This window comes from Halichoerus grypus, chromosome 4 (assembly GCF_964656455.1).
Source record: "Halichoerus grypus chromosome 4, mHalGry1.hap1.1, whole genome shotgun sequence".
Taxonomy (NCBI): Eukaryota; Metazoa; Chordata; class Mammalia; order Carnivora; family Phocidae; genus Halichoerus; species Halichoerus grypus.
In genome coordinates, this window is record NC_135715.1 from 106,402,460 (window position 1) to 106,427,665 (window position 25,206).

Here is a 25,206-nt window from a genome sequence, read left to right on the forward strand (position 1 = left end):
CATTACCATACAAAATATGAAGATAATACAGTGTAGTGAATCTTTGCAAGTTTACTTTATCTGGATAATTGTATCATTTATTTATTTCTCTTAAAAGCTGCTAACCTGAGCATACAATGATAAGAATAGAAACTTTACCAGAAAAGTTAGATTTTTAGGCTGTGTGTATCAACAACGTGACTCAAATCGATAGGAAGGCTATTATAGTAGAAAAATATTTTTCAAATTTTTACAAACTTTGATTTGATTACAAACAAATCAAATGATTACAAACAAATCCCAGGGCACAGCTTAGCTGAATCAATGAAACACTACTGGAAATAAAATACTTATTTTGACAATGAAGTACTGTACTCTTTTTATTATTAAAAAATAAATCAGACAGTATTTTTATGCTAGGCTGTATATTTAGATACGCCAACATCTCAACACATTTGAGTAAAACATTATTTTAAGTAAACTATACATGTTTATAAACTAAATGAATGAATACATATGTATTTTCCAAAACATGTTATCTTAACTTCATGCTTCAGGTGAATGCAAGCCATAATTTTATTTTTTTCTTTAAAAGAGACTATAACATTCAATGCATCCTAAAGTTCTTCACTGTAACTTCAGATAAAAGAAATGCTGATAAAATTCAGGACTATATTACAGATAAATGACTCAGGAATGTTAGTGCTTACTATCATCTTAAAACATATTACCTTTGTTGCATCTATCATAAAACCAGGATCTAAAAGACCTCCATCGTTGTGATCATGATCCACCTCATACATGTTATAAGATGGATTCCCAATTTCTACATTGATTCCTCCGTTGATAATAGGCTGTCTTCTAATAGTTTTTGTCCTAGAATATGTGAACATTAATGCAAGTGTAAATTGTCTCAATATTACAATCATGATACATAAAGCTATCATATTTGTAGATTTACTGACTTATTTTAACATAACTCACAGAGTTCATAAATAAAAGTGCATTAAAAATAAATATTTATCAAGTCATAGAAGAACCGAAAAAGTCTTAATGTGATAAGTTAGTTATTTCCCCAAATTACTTAGATTTGACAGCAAAAAATGCACTTGGAACATATTCCTCTTAAATAGCTGATACGTTAGTTGAAACTGAATATTCACTAATTCGTTATTTCTTAAATTAACTTTTACCCTTTATTTCTGAAAACTATGACTAAAAAGTAGTGATAAAGAATCTTTGAAATAAATTGTTTTCTTTTTTTTTTTGTTTAATTTATTTATTTGACAGAAAGAGAGAGAGGGAGCAGAAGCGGGGGGAGGGGCAGAGGGAGAGGGAGAAGCAGGCTTCCCACTGAGCAGGGACTCAATCCCAGGACCCCAGGATCATGACCTGAGCTGAAGGCAGATGCTTAACGGACTGAGCCACCCAGGCACCCCTGAAATAGATTGTTTTCAATCCCTAAGTCATCCTTTTTTAAAAAACTGACTCACAAACACTTGGTTCCAGATAATAACCCTACAGACAACCTACTCCTTCCAGATCTTTATAACTTCATATTCACATAAATTGAAAAATCACACTTCCAGGAATATATAACATAAACCAATGCAGAATTTGTGAATGAAATGCACAAGTTGTGATACATAATACATATTTAGTATCATTGTATTGATATTACTAATCTTACACATTAAGATAATAGGGTGCACTTCAGAGACTCTTGCTGTTTCATGGAAAAACTACCAAAAATGTAAAATTCTACTGAAATTTTAATTAATATGTGCCCTTGTTAGTTTTGTTAGAATATATAAATGGAACCATTCCGTCAACATAACAAAGGGGACGAGAGTTCTGAATTATACTCACTTTAAAATAAAATAGAAGGATAAAATAGTTCGAAAACAAGATTTTGCAGTTGGAATAACTAAATCATGTTTTTAAGAATTAAAAAAAATTAAAAAGAAAAACACTACGTTTTTGTAACTCTGTATGTAATTTATTTACTGACCTTTTGTCTAAACCACTGAATCTTACCTTCTTTTTCTTTTACAAAGCACTAAACCAATTACTAAGGTGGTTATCAAAGTCACCAGGAGGACTAGAGGCACAATGATAGCGATGCTTCCTGAAAAAGAAATGCATGAATAGGTGAACGCATAAATAAAACGATTTAAAGAGTGATATAACTGAATACTTTACTATACCAAATCATTTGACCATTGATGTAATGAAAAGTAAGGCTCAGGCCAAATGTCTATATTCTTAGTTCATAACTCTGTTACTGAAAAATCACTCTCCTATTAAATACTTGATCTGCTGGAAATGTTTCTTTAGATATCTTTCATTTATGTGTTGCAGTTAAATACCTTGAGGTTAGAAATGATGATTTCTTTGTCAGTCTGAGTCTGATTCTCACTACACACATTTACTTGCAATGATGTAAGTAAGTACATGTTGGGAACTTATTATAAATCAATGGTGACTGAACACACATTTACATAGTTCCACTGGCTACAATCCTGCCTTTACTTTTGTTCCTTTAGCTATAAATATTCTCTATCAGTGAGTAATTGTGGCAAATCAGATGGCAGCCTGGTCAAATAGAAGGACATCAGAGTTGGATTCAGATAGACAGAGCCTGAATATCACTTCCACGACTTACTTAGAATGAGCCCTTGGATAGGTTATTTCAAACTTGAGGCTCATGCTCCTCACCAATAAAAAAGAGACAAGGAGACCTACTACACAGGGCTATTAATTTGGTTCAACAGAATAGTGGGGTGGGGAGGCAAAGGGGATTCTCTTTCTTAAGTTCCATTCCAGAATAATTTCAGCAAAATAAACCTGAGGGTTTGGCTTATATTATAAATGTCCATTTTCACATTTTTCCATGTATTTACAAAAATTATCTTAGGTTGTATCACTTATCTTCAAAATGGAATAAAAGATCTATGGAAGAGATCTCCAAGAGTGGTCAGAGAAACTGGGTCTTAGTTTTTATGCATCTGAACATAGGGGAGAAACAAAATGGAGGAGAACCTGTATTTCTGCCTTGGCAATAAGAGCATCCATTCCACCACCTCCCCCTGGCCCCCCCAGAGGAAGGAGAGAATACCCCTTTGTTGGTAATGTGATCCACAGGAGAATACACCTACAGTTATGTCATGCAGGAAGAGAACTGAGAAGGTTGCTTAATAACAAGAGAGTATTAAGTAGTTCTATCAAGTCCCTAACGTTAACTTTTCCAACAGATAAATATCTAGTACCTATGACACAAAGGCTTTTGTCCCTTTAGAATAAGCATCTGGTTGATTCCGTTGAGTCAGCGAAAAACTAAAGCAAGTGAACCTCAAAACTAATTGAAATTTTTTGTGGGGATCTTGAATGGCTCAAGAATGAAATATTAGGAATTAGTAAGTATATAAACTTTCCTCTGCAAATACACATGCATGTAAAAATACTGTGGTAGAAATTAATGGTAATATTTAGCATAATAAGCAGCTCCTAAGGGTAACAAAATAGTAATACAGATCAGTTTTGACAACTGTAGACAGAAGATATCTGTGTGACATAGTCCATACTGGAGATTGCTTACCAAAATACCAAAAAGGCTTTATTAAGGAACTATCACGTATAAAATAATCTTCTAATTTGGAACTTTAAAAATCATTTGTTTAAAATAACCAAATAACTACCTTTTCCATGCAAGAAAAAAAAAAAGGGACTTGCCTTATTTAGTCAGTTTCTAAAATGTAAAAATCATTCTATTATTTCGTGTTCTTACCAGGACTATACAACTTAGCGAGTTTGATATTATATTACCTTCTTGGTTTGGGGAAAGTGAACTTTATATGAATGTGTAATTTATTAGTAATTAATGAAAGTAGAGAATCTGGCACCTTGGATAGTAATTAACATTTATTCACAAATTTTTAAATACCAGTGAACAGCTTGGTCTCTTCATAAACTATGACTTCAACTGACTGATCATGACTTTATAAATACCCCTACTTCATTATTTTTCTTTTTTCCCCTAAAATTTGTGGTAAATTGATAGATAGAAAATACCAATTCTGGGGGCGCCTGGGTGGCTCAGTTGGTTAAGCGACTGCCTTCGGCTCAGGTCATGATCCTGGAGTCCCAGGATCGAGTCCCGCATCGGGCTCCCTGCTCGGCGGGGAGTCTGCTTCTCCCTCTGACCCTCCTCCCTCTCATGCTCTCTGTCTCTCATTCTCTCTCTCTCAAATAAATAAATAAAATCTTTAAAAAAAAAAAAAAAAAAAAAAAAAAGAAAATACCAATTCTGGTCTTAGGGTATATAGTTACTTTCCCTTCACTGCCAATTGTATATTATTTTAAAAAAAAAGATTTTATTTGTTCTATATAGTTTCTTTTATTCTTATATAAGGTAGAAATGCTGTTATGTGTACATGCTAAAAAACTTACCAATCTCCATCCTTTCTTTCTCCTATCTGTAATGGCAATTCCAGTTCCTTACATTGCAGCACTTTAAGAGCCTAGACTTCTAAATTGTTTATATAACCAATTAAGGTAACTGCAATAATGCTTAGGATAGCCAATAAATAATGCAGGTGGCAATTGGGCAAGTTTTTAAAATTGGATTTTATAAAATTTTTATATCAAATGGAACAATTGGTAACAACATATATTTTTAAAAGAATTAGAAGACAGATATTTATCAAAATAAGTAGAATATATAGCAGTAAATATATTTTAACATATATCAATCAAAGGTTACTGCAGGTGATTTTTTTTTAGCTTTAACTTATTGGTGGATTGTTTAAACTGATTTTTTAAAAAGATTTTATTGATTATTTGACAGAGAGAGAGAGAGAGAGTGAGCACAAGCAGGAGAAGCAGTAGGCAGAGGGAGAAGCAGGCTTCCCGCTGAGCAAGGAGCCCGATGCAAGACTCGATCCCAGGACCTGGGATCATGACCTGAGCCAAAGGAAGACGCTTAACCGACTGAGCCACCCAGGTGCCCCTAAACTGATATTTAAAAAAGCACATTCTGTACTTATTAAAGATGGAGAGGATATCTTGACATCTTGATAACCTTGTCACATAAAATCCAAGTCTTTCTTTGCAACATTGCTCTGAAGCCTCATTACACAATACTTTTCTGTTAGAAGGGACTGTGTTACCACATTGTTAGGTTGAAGAGACCCTTTCCCTGGGAGGGGCAGGAAAGCTCAGCAGTTGAGATTATAGACTGTGGAGCCAGGCTATCTTTGTCCAAATCTCAGCTTACTAGCAACGTGTCCTTGGGCAAATTAATTATCTTTGTCTCAGTTCACACATCCATAAAATGAGAGTCATCATTAATATGACCTCATAGTAATATAAATAGGATTGTTTATCATGTAGAAAGTATAACATACATGTTTATTAAATACTTAAAAATATATATTGCCATAGCACTATGCTTGAGTAGGGGACGGTGGTGAGATCATTTTGGGACATGCTGAACTTGAGATTCCCATGGAATACAGATGATATAGACATTGCCATAGATATAGATATGGATATAGCAATTGTGCAATGGGATCTATGTCTCAAATTCAGGAGACAAACCAGGATCGAGAATAGAAATGTAGGGGTAATCAACATAGAGTCGGTAAGTGAGGTCAAGAATTATGGACCACCATGAAGAGTGTGTATAGTGTAAGTGGAGAATGAGTTGCCCAGAAGAGACAGGGAAAACGTATCTCACAAAGAAGAGAGTTGCTTCAAGAGGTAAGAAGGGAACCAGAAAAATTCAGTGTCATGGAAGTCAGAGGAAGAGGACCTTTTGTTTATTGGTTGAATTTATAGTGGAAAAATATAAATATTAAACATGCCATTACAATTAATCTCTTTTGATATGTTGCTATGTATTCTGCTCTTAAATTCATGTTCACATATATGCATAAATGTGAATGTAGGTATGTTTTTGTGATTAGGATGTTTTCTCTTAAGCATTGTGATGAACTGTAATTTTAAAAGTCATCAAGAAAATATCCTCACTTTGTGTCACTCTCCCTCTTGTCCCCTTGATGCCAGCACACTGGCCTTTCAAGACCTTGAGCATCTCGAACTCTTTCCTGTTCCAGCGTTTTTGTACCTGCTGTCCCTTGTGTTTGAAATACCCTCAGCCTCTTCCCTTTCTAATTCTTCAAATCTCAGCTTCTGTATCATCACTCAGAGAAATCACTCCTGACCTCAGTTCTCACATGCTATTCTCTATTTTTGCTTCTTTTTGTTTTTTTGCCTACTTCACAGAACCAATCAAAACTTACAGTTATTTTATAAATCTGCATGTTTACTCATTTGTTTGCTTCCTTGCTTTATTGCTGTTTACCCTTCTAGAACCTCAGCTTCAAACAAGAGGCACTGTCTCACTCATTGACTTGTCTCTGGGATCTCATTCAGTACTTGACACTTAGTTAAGGCTTGATAAATATTTGCTTTGGGAGAATTAGGATAAAAGCATTATTTTGTTGCATGTTTCAGTTATCTCTCCGTATTTGCAAATTTTTGGTTCCTTGGTATCACATAATTAGTTTTTTTTTTTCTATTTTAAAACAAGATGGCATAAAAGAGATAAGGGCAAAATAGGAAAAGAGGAAACAACTCCCTAACAGATAATCACATCTCTGTTGTCACTGTACTAAAATACAGCATCTCAATATTACTGCCTCACAAATGCTGAGTATATTCTTATCCTCTTTAATTTTAGCAAATATGAATAGCATAATTCAAACATTGAGCATTCACTCCCTTAGAACTTTAGGTAAAATTTAAATAGAAGTACCCAAGGAATATTTTATCATATTTAATTTAAAACTCTTCAAAATAACTTCAGAAGAGTCAGACTAGCTTTTTTTAAGTGGAACCTCAGCAGAACATGCTAGGATAATAGATCTGTTTAATTCCACAGGCTGATCTCTTGGATACTTTAAACAGCAACGACCAGAAAACATCAGTATGAGTACTCGGAGATGATTAAGAAAGTTGTGCATCAATTAGAAAGGTAAGTCTCCATGCCAGCTGACAGTAGTCAGGCCAACAGAAGCAGTGTATTCTTTATTATTCCAAGGTCTGATGATCAAGGAATGCTTCACTGTTAATGGAAAAGCAGATCTGAACATTGCTAAAGTATCTATCTTTCTCACTGGGCAGATGACTTCTCTCCAAGTTTGGGGAACATTTGACAACCATTCAAAACTACTGGGCTTTACCTTAGGTAGGATTAGTTTAACTACCTTTTCTCCTTCTTCCAGAGTTACTGAGGCAAGTTTCTCTAAGCATAAATGTCTCATGATAAGCGCCTTTTAATAGTGTCATTATGTGGTCAACTTTGCTCAAATTTAAGAAAATTTGACATTTACATAGCTAATAGCCCTTTCAGTGTGCATCAATACTTCCATTAAATTTAATGACTTTAAATCAGTGATGGGAGGAAGGACATCAGAATCTTTGGGAAAAAGGTTACAAATACTTGCAACTCTTCTGTTTGATAGTCTTTATTTTAGAACTGCTGTATGTAATTAGAGGCATTTGCCTTATAAGGGAGATTTTTGCCCCTGCAAATAATTGGAGACACCACCCTCCAATAAAAACATCTGTTGTTCCCGTCCCCCAAACCATTTCCAAACACCAAACTTTCCCTTGAGGGTGGAACTTACATAAAATTTGAAAATTCAATTGATGTGGTACTTTGTTTTTTCACGGAGTTTATCAATACTTAAAATTGTTTTTGACTCTTTAAAAAGCTATATATCTCATTTATCTTAGATAATGGAGAAATCACCAAAATAAAAGGCTAAGTCTCCACAATTGTCAACTTATAAATTCAGTGTGTTCTATAGGTTGGTAACCTGAAATGCATTTTTCATTTAAAAACAATGCTATTAATGACTGTTGAGTTTGGAACTGGTTCACAAAATCATATGTAAATTAGTGTGCCTCCAGAACAATTATAGGTAGTACGGATATGAGCCCTAGATCCTGGGAAGAGAGAATAAGAAGTTTTTTTTTTTCTTCTCCTTTTGCAATATCAAATTAGGCAAGGTATATTTTGCCTCTTCTACTAACTTTTATGAACCAATTCCTCAAATCCCAGTGCTCTATTCCTACAATAATGTGTGCATAGTTTTCCTAAGGCCTTTTCCCTTTCCTTCCCTAAGGACAACACACAAATTCCAGGGTAAGCCCCAAACACTCTATGATCAAAGATTACTCATCTCATCTCTGCACATCTAGGCTATTTATTCTAGATCTATTTGCCATTTTTCAAAACGCTCATGCTTATTGGCCCAAATTAATCTCTAAATGGTGGGACTTTGGACAGTGTTGCTTGAAGGATCTTAAGCAGTGACAGAGAAACTATTTGGGGGCAGGAGCAACAAACAAGTAGATCAGCAAACACTGAGATCCAGTATGTAGGGTACAAAAATTGCATTTTTTTTTAAAAAGATTTTATTTATTTGACAGAGAGAGACACAGTGAGGGAGGGAACACAAGCAGGGGGAGTGGGAGAGGGAGAAGCAGGCCTCCTGCTGAGCAGGGAGCCCGATGCGGGGCTCGATCCCAGGACCCCGGGATCATGACCTGAGCCGAAGGCAGACGCTTAATGAATGAGCCACCCAGGTGCCCCCCCAAATTGCATATTTTGACTTCGAGAGTGCCTTTCCTTTTTCACAAACTCCATAGTATGTTTTTTTGTTTTCATGAAAATTTTTTTCACCAGCAGTGATGGACTAGAGGAAAATTGCTAAGGTAAACAGTTATCCATCAGTGATATTATTTTTCTTCTTCGAGAATATATTTACCCACTTGATAGATATTACATACTTCAAAAGTTCTCCATTCATAATAATATTAATGACAATATGTGTGAATTGGGAAACTTTATTTTTGACTTTCATTTTGAAAATCTTTATAAAATCCTTTAAAATTGTTAAAAATATACACATAGATACACAATGATGATGTAGATGGACTTTCATATCAGTGACCTGTCCTAAGGCTACAGCTGCACAAAAAAAGATATGCAAAATGTTGAGCTATATGTTAATACACTTCAAAACCAATACTTTGAAGACAAAGAAGCAATAAATCAACCATGATCCTTATTAAGATTTGCTTGTTAATATACTTTTCTTTAAGACTAACAGTCGTCTGCTTTACAACAACATACTGAAATGCAATTTAAGAAAATACACTTTGCTCTAATTAAAACATTTTTTTCCTGGAACATTCTCATATCCATTGTGATATTTGTAGTCTTGGTAGCTGATGTACATTTCCCCAGAAAAGGTTATGCTAGGTTTGCAGATGTGCATTCTGAAAACTGCCAGAGTTTGAACTCTTGCTGCCTGAAAGAGCACATGAATGCTGGATCCTGTCACCAGGTGAGCTCAGTGCTCCAGCTTTTCTAAAACACCTGGATTGCAGTGCATTTCCTGCAAAATTCTACGAAGGGGATTTTCCAAGACTCAAGTCCCCTAGTAATGGCATAAAAAATCATTTCTGTACCATATAGAACACGCAAGATGTTCACCTGAGTTACTTACTTGTGTTAATATGATCAGACTTGCTGCTCTTTGGGGCTGGTCTCTCACATTGTGTACCTGACCAGTTGGTGGAACATCTAGAAAAATAAAAAAGAAAAAAAAAAAAGAAAGAGAAATTGGGTTCATAACAAAACTCACAAATCTGCTAATGTAGTAACTTCAACCAAATGAAATGGAGAAGCCAGCCATCACAGATTCATAAATATTAGGTAGAGAGTTCTGCCAATGTTCTGTGTATTGCCAGTATGCTGAGGGTAACTTCATCTGGACTTCACTTGTTGAAATACTTTTTTAAAATTTAGGTTTATAGTAGTTTTCCTTATGCTATGTTAAATCTTAACTTTAGCTTATTTTATAGCAAAACTGAAATCTTAATTAAGAATTGGGAATTAACTTAAGAAGTACTGAAAATTATAAGTAGCCATGATAAAAACTGAGTTTGCCTGTCAAGCAAATCCATCCTTATTAAGTTTCTGGGATTTTTCCCCCTGTCTTGCTCTATGTCCAAGGTGTAATTAACCATTGAACAGCAAATGGTCATCTGTCTCATTGAGCTGCAGAATTTTTACTCTTCTAATCACAGATAGGGAAATGCAGTCAATTCCCATTTAAATTCATACTTTTATTCCTATGGAATCAAGACAATGTGCCCAAGTTTTTAGTGCGAGAAGTTGTCTTCCCCATGTAGGTACCATGACACTATGATGAGAAGTCTAGCAGAGGATGAAAACAATAGATCTGATTAAAATCTTTTATTTAAACATAAATCTCAGCCATATAATTAGCTGGATACATCAAAATAAATGCTGGAATGGTTTTAGCTATGTTTAAATAATGCCTATTGGCTAACACAAGATGCCTTTGTGCATCTGTCAGAGGAAATCCACAGAGAGACCATTTAATTGGCTTCAGTTCTTATTTAAAATGATTGTCAAATGCCACCATATTAAGAATAGTTGCACACAATAAAAGAACAGCTTCCAGAACCATTCCAAATAGATTTCTCTGGGCATGGTGGCCAAACTAAATAACTGCAATTTCTAGGTTTCTGCCAGTTCTGTCATAGCCAATTCAGATAGCTGAAGCTGTTGTTGGAACTAGGCTTTGGTGATGTCATGTGAATTATCTGGGATACTCGTGAGGACAGTGTTGGCTCTCCTAAAACATGGGCAAAATCTTATAAAATCATCATGACTGAAAAACTCAAATCATGAAAACAAAAATTTATTTCATTAAAGCATATATTAACGTCAGCATAATTGACAATAATGTTATAATTCAAGAATATAGGTATTTGATTAATAATGATATTGTAAAAGTATGAGTATGGATTATGGTTTAAATGAAAATTAATATATTATTAGGGCATCATTTATGCATCGTCTTACCTTTTTGTTTAGATTCTTTATAAAAAGCTTACATATGTATTTCCTATACACATTTACTATATACCAGAATGCAATAAATCACTAAAATAGATAAATAAATTTTAAGACCAGGTCAGTGACTCTGTCTACATTCCTGAAGTGAGGTAATGGAATGAGCACATTTTCACATAATTATAATAAAGTGGACAATGGATAAAATCATTGATTTTTAAAAACAATTTTCCCTCAGTTGTTGTTTTGCAGATGAATGATCTAGAAAATTGTTCCAATTCTTTACAGTTTCTAATTCTTGACACAGTCCACCGATAATTCAAAAATAAGGTGTTTAGGATGATCTAGTAAATATGTTTTTGGAGTGAATTCTGATCATTGCAAAATTCTTTTTTTTATATATAGCTTTACGTTTGTCAAATCTTCCTGAGGATGTTTTACATATTCCAATGGGGAAAAAAAAACAATACTGATTGCTTAATAATTTTATTATAGAGCTTATGTATAGAAGGCTGTTTTTGTGCTGGCATATTGAATTACTGATTAAAGTATAAAAATTGGCTCTTTACATTACCTACTTTGATAAACAAACCAAACCAAACCAAAAGACACCTAAATCAGGGCTCATTTTAAATAAGAGGAATGACCTGAGATACACTTTATTATGTTATTACTAGAAATAAGAACCTCTGGGCTCATCATTACACTGAGATGCTGAGAAGTCAAAAAATGGAACTGCTCAGAGTTGGGAGGATTAAATGCTAATTGACCAGATTATGCTCTGACATGAACATCATGTATCCTGAGTACTTTAGGAAGTTATGAAAAATATGGCTTTATAACTCCAGAAGAGGAAAGAGAGATATTTAAACAAAGAAGATAAGGATAGTGTGATTCTTAATTCCAAACTCTGGAATTATTTAGGTAGGACAGGTGGTATTTGTTAACAGTACCAAGTATCTATTCTATCCATAGCTTGGAACCCAGTATTTATGATGGATAAAAGAAATCACCTGCTCATGGTAATAAAGCTCTCTTCTTTTAAATTGTGGAACCACATTTAAATTCTTAATCTTCAGAGAATATTTTACTTATTACATACTGGAAATAACTCTCAAAGACCGTGCAGGAGGAATAATTAATTTTAACAGTTATACATCTTAATCGGCTGACGATCACCTTGCAATTTTCCCTATACTCCTTATAAAGCAATGTTCTTTGGCCAAAGATAAAATATGTTCCACTGTTCTACATTTGTTATAGTTTTAAAAAATAATCTCTTTTGAAATATTAAATCAAATAGAAATCATTATTCTTGTTGCCTACCTTACTACCTTACAAAATGACTACTTAAGGCATTTGCTGCTCCATGAGTTCTTCTTCCAGTGGTTGATTTAAGACCAAGTATTTTTACCATCTTTATAGGAATTCATAAATCTTCATACTCTGAATAGACTACAATGATCAAAGCCATTAATGGCAGGGCATTTAGGAATCAGAATGTCTGAAGATCATCAAAATTTTCTGTCCAATTCCTCACTGAATCATTTGCATTATCATGCTGACTATAATATCCCTGGCATCTGTCTCTTTTTCATTATTCCTCAAGCAAAATCCAGTCCATGCCCTGGTCATTTTTAATCTGTACTGGTGCAATCCACTGCCTCCTGCTAGTCATCCTCAGACAATTGTGTGGTGCAGAGGGAGGGAATATCCAAGCAGACTCCTGCTGAGTGCAGAGCCCAGCACGAGGCCCTATCTCACAAGCCATGATATTATGGTCTGAGCAGAAACCAAGATTTGGATGTTTAACTGACTGAGCCACTCAGCAACGCCCCCCTTTTTTATTTCTTACCAGCACAAACACCTCTATGTCATTCCTTTTACACTTATTCTATAGGGTATTTCTTACTATCCTTAACCTTAGCACAGTAAAAATCACCTTCTTTTTCTTATATGTTTATCACTATGACAGTCTGAATTATTTAACTTTTTAAATACTTCGGTGAATTTTAACTAGGTATTGTTGGAACACGGATACAGAAAGAGAGAAAGAGGTAGAGAGAAACTTATTTATTTAAACTATCTTTTATCCTTCTTTTTTTCCATCATCATATAAAGATATTGTCCCGGGCAGGGTTTTTTTTTTTATCATTTTATTTTTTTTCCCATCATGATAAATGTACTGTTAAATGCCCATCGTCTATTTCTCCCATTGTCCCACCAACCTCCCCTCTGGTAACCATCAGTTTGTTCTCTGTCATTAAGAGTCTGTTTCTTGGTTTGTCTCCTCTCTTTTTTTCTTTGCTCATTTGTTTTGTTTCTTAAATACCACACATGAGTGAGATCATATGGTATCTGTCTTTCTCTGACTGACTTATTTCACTTAGCATTATACTGTCTATGTTGTTGCAAATGGCAAGATTTCATTCTTTTTTTTATGGCTCCTAGCAGTTTCTTGAAGTCAATAGCTGCCTGGTAAAGCTTTACAGATTTCACACTGTTTTTGACTTCTTCCCTTCTCTCTAAGGCTATTGGCATTAAAAAAAAAAAAAGATTATTTACTGCTGCATTGTTTTCTTAATCTTATTCTTCCACTTTCATTATAGCTATATGTATAAAAGTCTTAATTATGACATTTTATATTTCATTTATGTTCTACATTAGTATGATTAGCAAACTGAAAAAAATGCTAAAATTGAAATTTTAGAGTCCCAAATACCAGAGATTTTCATTAAGCAGCTTGAAGTTTGGGCCAGAAATCTTTATTTTAGTGAAGTGATTCTGATGCAAGTAATTCACAAATCACACTTCAAGAAATATTTGAGACAAATTATTATTATAGTCCCACAGACCTTGTTCTTATATCAAACATTATTTGATTTTTTAAAAAATTTTTACGATGAAAATAATAATATGCATGCCCAGAATGATTGTTCAAAAAATTAAATTATATTGGTAGAAGTTCTTTACATAGAGTACTAGAAAGCTGAATGGGTTTTTGATTTCGGTAACTAATTCTCATCTGAATGTTACCATATGAAATGTGTAGTTAGTTGATTTACTGTGTCCTTTAAAAGTTTGTGAAATTATTATATATTTACTATATACTCTGCTTCAATTGTAATATTCTGAAGCACAAGGGAATATCTTTGTGTAAAGGCAACAGTATAGCAGATATTACTAACAAGAAGAGTAAACATTTTTAGAATATCAAAATCAGTTTGGCATATATAAGGGCGATAAAAAATAATCTTTACATTTAAGCATAGATATAAGACATATAATTAAACTGTCCAAAATAGTGCTAGTTCTGAAGTAGTACAGTGATTGAGGATTGAGAATATCAAGTATAAAATACTAAAGGTGTATTAAAATCTGATATATTGCCTTTCACCATGTAACAATGATCAACTTACATGGACCACAAATGTCATTTTGCAGAAATGTGGTTTAGAGTCACCAGCTTTGGGAGAACTTCAAAATAAAATAATGAGATTAATATCCACTCCCTCTTTTCATCAAATTTAAAGGTCATGGGACTCTTCTGACCAAAGTAAAATTCAAAGGTGAACCTTCAAGCAATTTGAAATTGAATTTCTCCTCTTCTATATAGGCTGCCCTTATTAACCATGAAGATGGAGACATTCAGAAAGAAAAAAAAAAACTCACAGGGGGGAAAATGGCACAAAGGGATTAAGGAAACCTTAGAAAATTTGTGCATAATGTCATGCACCCTTTAGTGCTCCAAGAACTTCAATAAAAAAATGAAAAATATTAAATTTTGTGCACCAGATTTGTATAGTAGTATTTCCATATTTATGTAAAGAAAATTTAAAAAAATAAAAGTCATTAGCAAAATATTTTTTTCCAGTTAATTTTGCAAATTTTAGTCTTTTGATGTTGACAACACGACTACATTTGCATGGTGTTCCTAACTTTGAATCTCCCTACTCTATGTAGCTCCCAATACCTTTTGTACCCTTCTCCTTGCAGACAGTAGTATTGCAAAATGTTATATATTTAGACAGATATCTAGATATTTATTCACTTATTTGTTAATTTTACCATAAAGCACTTTTTAATATCTTATTGTTTCACAACTTTCTGAGCTAAAATTATTTCATATATTCACAACCATTCATATTTTTTGTAACATGCCCCCAAAATTTCCTACCCTGACTTTAATGGGAAATTTTGCATAAGGTCCAATTAACATTTGCTGAACTTTGTGCCATCTCTTAGAATAAATATATTCATATGAAAAACACTCTTATTCACTTCTATAATAACCTAGGAGTTGGAATTATTCACTGTGTGAAATGAGGAAGTGCATGTTCAAATAATTTGTCAGGAAAAAAAATAGCTAATAGGTGGTAGAAATAAAACGTGGTGTTATTATTTCTTCATTGTTTTCTGCAACAATGCCATTCAATGACAATCCTTCTAATTCAGTGCAGGAGTAGGAAGAAATGCTTTTCTTTAGTCCCTCATGCCCAGGAGATCACTGGTCCCTCAATAAGAAAGTCAAAGTGTTGTCTGAACAGAAGGAAATAGTGTATTGTTTTGAGTAGTAAAATGGTAGGAATTACCACATGGGCTCAGAACTGTGGTCAGTAATGTTTAACATTCTGTCTCTATCAGTGACAATGAGGAACATATTATTAAAGAGTGTTTATATCCTTCTTGATATCAACTTCACATTTTCATGTTGGTTCCAAAATATTGTAAATATGTTTCATATATCTTTAAAGATTCATCATCTATAAATTCATCTATATTATTATTCAGTACGGTTTTGAACTTCCAAAACTATTCACTCTATATTTCACTGACTTGGTATGTTTTACATACAATTTTGTACCACAATTTCTATTTATGCAGTACTATTCTCTATGTGAATTTAACTGTTACTTCTTACATGGCAACAGCTAGGTATTACCTTGTTCAGTTTTCTTCAGAAAGCTTAAGGTAGTAGCTTAAATTTATGTTTATTTTTATAAGTATACTTGATTCTACTCTATAAGAACATATTATAATGCATAATGCATAGTTTAAAAATATTACATTAAATCATTGTATTATCTAGTACTGATAAAATTAGTAAGACAAAAATAATCTTTCTTTAATATTAAGAGAATTTGGTCAGAAAGAGTTTTGGTTTCTGTGAAGTGTTAATGTGATAAAGTAAAAAAAAAAGGATATTAAACAAACTCTGACCAACAATTATTTTAGGAAAAGTTAAAATTGATAAGAAATTGAAGAGGTGGCCATGGAAGAAATAAAATTAACAGAATGGATTATTTAAAATGATTTATTTTAAGAAGTAATGAGGACTATAAAACAAAAAATGAAATCTAGTTTGCCAAGTAATTACCCATAAAAGGAAGTTCGTTAAGATTGAGCGGTTTATGTTAGAAATGTTTAAACATAAAATTCTGCACAGGCCACTTGAGCAGAAATGGCACCAAAGTATGAAATGATGACTGAATAAATATATATATAAAAAAAGAAATCTCTAGTAATGGAAAATTTTTATGATCTAGATATTCTCCAGAAAATTTTATTGAAAGCAGATCTGAAAAGCATGAGGTGTTTTTTAGAGCGAGTAGACAATTTCTACTTCACTGAATACATTACATACACCAAATGAAAGGGAAAAGGAATATCATAAAATTAGTATTAAGTAATATGGTGGATGTAACTGAAGACATAAAAGCAGATGTTAGAAACAGTGGTTACATTGCTACAGCTAAAGGTGGGAGAAAAAACATAATGCATGCTGTAATACCAGCAGAGAGCTCTCTCTACACATAGCCAAGATGAAAGGCCAATCCCACAATTTCTTAAAAAGATAGCAAACCGTGGGGGGTGGAATTCTCTATGTTTCGTGCCATGCACGCAAAGTAACTAGTTTGCCACCTGAATATTTTGCGATTTAGCACAAAATAAGGGTACACAATAAAGAATTTTTCTATTAAAACAACAACAACAACAAAAACCTCATGAAGGCCCTTCCTAATTCTTAGGGCTTCTGTGGTACAGGATGGTGAAATCTGAAACCAATTATTATGAGGCTGTCTGGCATATCCAACTGCACCTATTAAGTATTGTTCAAGGTATATTAATCCCATGCAAATCTGGGGCAATGGTAGGAAGATCAGGAAGTGTCATCACAAGGTTTTGAGTGTGTGAATGTCTTTAAGTCCAATATAACTTTAATTCTCTAAAAAAATATTTAATTTACTTTATATTGCAGTGCTCGTGTGCTGGGATATTGATGTTAGTCATGCTAATTTATAGCCTAAATCATTGAAAAATGATTCTGACATAAAAATGGACTTCTGCTTTCTGGTACAAAGCACACTCTTTGTTCTACTTACAAGATTACTACATATCTACCAAAAGGTATCACCAAAGCTTCCCACCAACCATTTGTTGTTAAGCGACCTTGTATTAGTATTGATATCAACTTCCCAATTGCAGCCTTTCAGGCTTCCTCAAAATCTAGGACCTGAACTTTCAAAAGATTTTTTTACATTGAAATTTTTTTTTTTTAAAGAAACAAAACAAGTAATTAAAAAAAAAGACATATGAGAGATTAATTGCTAAAGTCAAGCTTCAGTATGAATTAACAAATTTGTGTATCCTGTATAAATGTTAATTAGTCATACAACAGTCATCAGATTTGTTCAACATTTATAGGAACATGTTGCAGGTAGAAACATAGGCTTTAGGACCAAAGATACCCATTAACACACATTTCTTTCCTAATCCAAGTGTTAGATTACTTTTCTGACTCAAGATGAGGTTTGGGCAGGCAATGGGCTAAAAATTGATTCAGAAAGTAGAGACAAATGTCTTCAATAAATCTAAAATGCTATACAATATTATGGTAGTATTTTACATTATGGAGAAAATGGCAATTTGGGGGTAGTTATAAATATTTTTATGTGTTTGATCAACATACAATCATAAGTATGGTATAGTCTATTTGTATTCTCTATTTATATATGCATTCATGAATATCTAAATATGCATTTGCCTATAATTATGCTAGACTATGATTAAATTAAGGTGAAGATTATCTATTATTCATCTTTGTATTCTCTCATTTCTTTTTTTTTTTTAAAGATTTTTTATTTATTTATTTGGCAGAGAGAGACACAGAGAGAGAGGGAACACAAGCAGCGGGAGTGGGAGAGGGAGAAGCAGGCTTCCTGCAGAGCAGGGAGCCCGATGTGGGGCTCGATCCCAGGACCCTGAGATCATGACCTGAGCCGAAGGCAGACGCTTAACGACTGAGCCACCCAGGCGCCCCAGTATTCTCTCATTTCTTGAACAGTATCTGGCACATAGTCAATGTGTGTATCTGGTCAATCAGTATCGGCCATTTGACAAAATGAATGAATGAATCCATGAGGCATGGAGGATGCATGGTTGAGCACATACGAGTATGCATATTAGAGAAGTTTCATATACATGTGCCGTACTCATTCTATGAAGAATATACAGCACCACTCATAAGAACATGCTTTCAGCTGGTTACCAGTCATTTCTAGCTGAAAGGAATATTGATCCACCATAGGAAACACTTCATATGTTAAGAACCACAGTAATAGGCAAATATGTTCTTCCTTCTTTCCTTCTTTCTTTGCTTCCCTTTTCTCTGCCTTCCCCCTTTCATTTATTAATTCTTCCCTTTATAAAATCAGATGACCACATTCTAGCAACCTGGGCATGTAAAAATTTTACTTGTTCAATGATACAAATTGTGTGATAATTCAGTTCTTGTCCCAGGATGCAGCCAACAAAGAAATGTTTTTCCTTCCATGACAAAAATTCTAAAAGTACCTGCCTGATGAATACTTTGGCACGGAAACCAGTTATTGGTATCAAATTCAATGTAATTTAATTCAATCAATTAATTTAAACTGTTGTCTGAAACTAAAGTGCTGGTATGCTGGGACACAAACGGCATGCATGAATCTTGGAATCAGACAGACCTGTATTGTAATCTATTCTCCTCTCCTCACACAGGATGTATCCTTAGGCAATTCACCCATTTCAGTTTTTAGTTTATAATAACAGAGAGAGTGAGAGAGCGATACTTCCTGCTTTGCCTCTCATAACGTCACCTTTGTTTTCCTCTTAAATCCACTTCATTTTTTTTTTTTTTTAAAGATTTTATTTATTTGACAGAGAGAGACACAGCGAGAGCAGGAACACAAGCAGGGGGAGTGGGAGAGGGAGAAGCAGGCTTCCCGCCGAGCAGGGAGCCTGATGCGGCACTCAATCCCGGGACCCCGGGATCATGACCTGAGCCGAAGGCAGACGCTTAATGACTGAGCCACCCAGGCGCCCAAATCCACTTCATTTTTTACTTTATATGTTACCTTTCTATTTTTTATGTTTTTCTTTTACTGCCTCAAAAGATTTTTCCTCCTTCTTTCCTCCTTTTTTTTGGGGGGGGGAGGTAAGTTGATTATTATAAAAGCTAAAAAAAATAAATAAAAGCTTCCCTGGGAGATTAAATGACATAATGATGTATATAAAATTTACACATCGTTTAACTTAATTTAACTCAAATGATGATATTGTGAATATTAAATTATTAAATTTAAAGACTGTATATATCATGCCAATATCTATATAACTGAAATTTCTGATTTGTATGCCCCCTGAAGAAGTATTAGGCTTAAGGTTTTGTACTCCTTTAACATAATGACTTCTTTCTGTTACTATCTTACTATAAAATGGAGAAAGAACATATTTTCTTGAATAATGATAATATAAAGAATCTTTAATTTACTTTTTAATCTTAAATCAATGTTGCTAGTTAAACCATATGTGCCTGATCCTTTTCTTGGAAGTGTATAACATTAGTCTGGGATTCAGGTACTAGGTCGAAGATTGACTGATCTAGTTTTCTTGACTTGTTCAAGCATGGAATATGAGCAAGAAATAAATCTCTGTTGTTAAAAGCACCTGAAATTGTAGTTATTTTCTATAGCAGTAAAATCTGGGGAAAGCAGTCCAAATAGAAAGGAAAAAAAAATTTAAATTGTTAAAGAGGTAACATTAACAAATGAAAATATTATGTAGTTATATTGTATTTGGTTTCTTTGTTTATTCTGATTTGCTGATTATACGAAATCATATATATGATTATATGTCCCCAAATCAAGGGAAGAGAATGTGACAACATCAAAGCTTTATCACAGTTGCCCCGTATATGTAGCTCTGTAATAAATGTTCTTTGTTAAGCAGTGCTACTATACTCTCAAAACAAAAACCGGACTTAAAACTTGTACAGAAAGATGTGATATCTGTATTGTGTGTTTTCCCCATGGCGTGGCTAGCATGTGAAAGCTAGGACGAGTTACAGCTTGTTACCTGAGATCATAAAGGATAGATATTGATGTGACAGCTTCTCTTGGCCTTTACTACTCCAAAAGACATGCACATCTCATATTTTCTGCTTTGAAAATATGCCAAGGGGCAGGAAAGCAAATAAGAAGGTGCAGTGACCTGACTCTTGAATTGTGGACAACACAGGGCGCTGAAGTTGAATTGCTCAATACCCCTGCTGAAAAGTTGTGATCTGTTTGAAATCACTCATGACAAGTTCCTTGGGCTCTTCTCAAATATTCTCTATGGGGCCACAAGGTCACTGGTCCACATGGAGGAGCGCTGCTCAGCCTGACAACAAGACTGGGGAAGAGCAAAACGTGTAGTCTCCTTTCTGCAAGGCCAGTATTTTGAGAAACTAAGGCCTTAATTAGCTGGAATGTAGAGAATAATTCCTACTTCTTTCAAATTTGTGACAGAAACAGAACTCATTAGCTTCTTCCCAGAAGTCCCAACAAAGGCTTCTCTAGTACTTATACATTTCCTTATGTGTTTCTCTCACCCTCAGGACTTGGAAAATAATGCTGAACTTTTAATAAAATAATTAGATTGGAACAATCACAAAACCAAAGAAAATGACAAAATGCCTAATGCAGATCTCTCTCTTAATGAATGTCCCTTTGGTATTTATATATTCGTTTTGCATCCTCCTGCATTTAAAACCTCTACTGCACAAATGTTTATGAAGCGAATTCCTCTGTGTGTTTTCTAAGGGTAATTTAGGGCAGACCCACTGTCCTTTCTTTCTCAGTATGACTTGAGTTGGGCTTTACTTATTGTAGCTCCCCTCCCAGTTACTATACTTGCACTGCTCGTCTTTTCTTGATGCCACATAGCACCTTATTTCCAATAGCAAGCACTTAAAAAAACAAAACAAAACAAAACCTTTATTTTTCATATGCAGACTCCTAGAAGCCCAAATTATACCAGGTTCTGATCATTTATATCTGGTGTGTTACAACGGCTTTAGGATTTTCCTTTTCAATTTTTTTTAATGTTTATGTTGAAGAAAAATACCTATGTTCTTTACATATATTACATTTCTTAATCCTCAGAACAATTTTAGAAAGTGCATGCTACTAGCATTTCCATATTAAGATGACAAAGGAACCAGAGGAGAAAAAACGAAACAAGCAAAACAGACTGCAATCCCAAGATAGGATGCCCTCTATCACTTGGCTCTTGTGTGCCTCGTCTACCACAAACCACTTTTAAAAGCTATTTTTTAATTGAAAAATATCTTTGTCCTCTTTTTCATTGCAAATTGGGATTCATTTTTAAAATCTATTTTTTTTTTTTTTCAAACCCGTGGCTTCTGGATCCAGCAGAGTACCATGTCATCAAGACCTTTCTGAAACATTCAGATGACTGTGATACTCCATATTGCAAACATTATCAGTGTTCCCCGATTGCTTATGGAATGGATAACAAATTTCTAGCTAAGCATTCTATGTTCCTCAGAATTATTTCACTGTCTAATATTATTGTCCAATCCTCCTTTATAGGCATCATTTATTTACACCACTCAAATCCCCAGGGCCCCTGCCGTATTCCTTCTTCTCTCATCTCTTTCCTCAAATAGACTCAGAGTCCCTCAACGGCAGGGGCTATACCTGACTTTCCTCTTCTTCCCCGTCCGTTTTTGATAGAGATATCCAGACTAAAAACAATAAACAAACAAAAGGCAAGAAGAGAGAACAAAAACAAATAAAATTATGTTCTTCTAAGAAGTTAAGATGGTGAATTAAGTTTATTTAGTTCTTTATAGAGAGCTATTTAACCTGAGTTCCAGAGCACTCAGGAAACACCCCAAGGTAGCATTTGATGGAAATCATGATAAAATCAATCACTTTTCTATTTTTTTCCAACTCTTGATTAAATAAAGTAGGGAAAAGGCAGACAATGGAACACTGGGCAACCACTAAGAATAAAAGCATCTAATTATATACGTTGACATGGAATGCTGTTCAGAATGTATTGCAAAGTAAATAAACATAAGAGAGTGTCTATCATATGATTTCATTTTAGTATCTAATAATCTGCAAGTGTATATTTGCATTAAGAAACTGAATGAACAGAAACCAAATACAATAGTGGTTATTATTAGGAAATACGGATATTTTGAAAAAAATAGCAGGAAAAATGATCAGGATTGCTGAAACAAATAATATATTATATGTAAAAAAAAAAAAAGAAGATAATAGGAAGGGAAAAATGAAGGGGGGGGTAATCGGAGGGGGGAGATGAACCATGAGAGACTCTGGACTCTGAGAAACAAACTGAGGGTTCTAGAGGGGAGGAGGTGGGGGGATGGGTTAGCCTGGTGATGGGTATTAAAGAGGGCACGTATTGAATGGAGCACTGGGTGTTATACGCAAACAATGAATCATGGAACACTACATCAAAAAAAAAATTAGATAAATAAAAAAAGTATTGCTTTTATTTCTAAAATTAAAATTTATGGTCTAATAAAAACAATAACAGGAGGAAAATGTATTTAATATCTACTTTGAGCTCTTTTATTCTACTCTGAGAAGGAATACTTCAGATAATTTTCTGCCAAAGTCTGTCCAAATGGAGGAAGTATTGACTTTGTTGTCTTTAGGAGTATAGAAAACCTTGAATGATTTCTCAAAAAAAAAAAAATCATAGTATGAAGAAAAGTCAAATAAAAAATGTAGTGTGTACAAAAAACATACATGGAATTCTCAAATCTTTGCTACTCTAACTTCAATGTTAAGATCTTAGCCAAGAACCACTTGCCAAAGGCAGGAACTAGAATTTGGGATACACAAGAAAACTTCAGGAAATTACCTAAAATAAAATCATACACACAGTGTTACACCACCAAGATTTAAAAATAAAAGCTACTTGTAAGTCTGGATCCATAGTCATGGTTAAACCCAAGCAGAAATAAAGGATCTAATGGCTCTAAACCCACATTTTCAGACTCATCTTATGTGTGTTCATACAACATCTCTTTCCTATGGAGGATTTTATATATACATACTAGAATTATTTTTCTAAAAAAGAAAAATCTAAGGCTTAGAGAAGCCAATAGGCCACACCAAAAATAACTGGAGGAATGAGTATATGAATCCAGGAAGCATGATCCCAAACCCATGCTCTTTCCACTTGTTGTATCTTGCAGAATCAACAGATTTTCCTTACCGTCTGTCTCACTTTGATGATGACAGTACCAGCCAATAAGTGGATCTCTCTGGTACTGTTAATACAAGACACCCATGTGAGCAGAATAAGGATTTGAATATGCATTCAAAATCCAGACAACAGAAAGGAGAGTTCTAAAGGGAGGAATCCTTGACATCTTCATTATCGTATATGATATTTTTTCATGAATCCTTAAACACTGGTTATTTATACACAGGAGAATTTTTTTTTAAGTACATTTGAGTATCTTCCTAGTCTTTAGTGGGATGGGTCTGCTGTGGAGCCTACCTCTGGAGGCTAGAAGCCTGAGATCAAGGTGTCAGCAGGTTTGGTTTCTTCTGAGGCCCCTCTCCTAAGCTTATTTTTTAAAATTTTATTTTATTTCATTTATTTATTTATTAAATTTATTTTTTAAATATTTATTTATTTATTTGAGAGAGAGGGAGGGAGACAGAGAAAGAGAGAGACAGAGTGCGTGCATGGGGGGGAGGGGCAAAGGGAGAGGGAGAGAGAAACTTAAGCAGACTCCATGTTGGGTGTGGAGGTGGACACAGGGGCTCAATCTCACCACCCTGAGACCCTGACCTGAGCCGAAACCAAGAGTTGGACACTTAACCGACTTTTGTCACCCAGGTGCCCCATCTTCTAAGCTTATAGATGACCATTTTCTTTCTGTCTTCACATGGTCCCCCCCACTCACCATGTGCCTGTATCCTATATCCTCTTATAAAGACACCAGTCATGTTAGGATATAGGCCCATCCTAACAATGCCTTTTTAACTTAATTACCTATTTAAAGGCCAAATAAAGTCACTTTTTGAGGTATTGAGTCTTAGGGCTCCAACATATGAATTTGGAGGATGCATAATTAATATATATATTATTATATATATTAATAATTAATACAATATAATAATTAATAATATAATTAATATATATATTATTATATATATATGGGTATTATATACATCCATCCTATTGGTTCTGTTTCTGACTAATGTGATATATATATAGTTATTGTATATAAATATGCATAATATACAATATACAAATATATATTACATATTATAAAATACTTTCTTCCTCACTAAATTTTGATTCTTCACTTTTGAGAAATCTGGCTAAGCCCAAGCCATTTAAGATTCATTATTCACTTGCCAGGTGCCACATACAAAGAGATGATTTCTGAGTTGAGACTAGGGGGATAATAAGAGGTAAGTGGAAAAAAGTTAGGAGAAGCATTTCAGTTCAATGAACTGTTTGAGCAAAATACCTAAGAGTGGAATGAATGGTCCTGTGGTAATGTGACAAGGTTGTGTGTGTGTCTGTGTCCGTGTAAGTACGCTAGCAGCGGTAGGAGAAGTCGGGTAGCTACAAACATGATTTTATTATTGGAAGATGAAATGTACTGTAAATATTGCTGGGAGATAATGCTGTGGAAGTGAGTCTATGTTTTAAAGAAAGTTAAATCCAATATAAATAAAAGTCTGACCCTAGCAAGATATCTTAGAAGTAAGGATACACAGTTAACTTGATACTGAGTTAAATAGTTCTTTTCAGTATTAATAATTTCTAACCCTCACAACAAAAATTATAAAACAGCCCAAATATTGTCAAAATAGCACCCATTAGATTTTTTAAAAATTTGGTTTTAACATAATGCACTATACTTACTTTAAAAAAAA

General features: G+C 34.0%; 1 protein-coding gene across 1 annotated transcript in view; it reads right to left on the reverse strand.

The window, feature by feature from the left end:
* Positions 1–25,206, reverse strand: part of LRP1B (LDL receptor related protein 1B) — a 1,832,840-nt gene that overhangs the window by 4,159 nt on the left and 1,803,475 nt on the right. Inside the window, exons 87-89 of the mRNA XM_078070743.1 lie at positions 9,561–9,637; positions 2,017–2,107; positions 711–855 (exon numbers count right to left, since the gene is read on the reverse strand). Of these exons, the coding sequence (XP_077926869.1) occupies positions 711–855; positions 2,017–2,107; positions 9,561–9,637 (313 nt within the window). The remainder of the gene's footprint in view (positions 1–710; positions 856–2,016; positions 2,108–9,560; positions 9,638–25,206) is intronic.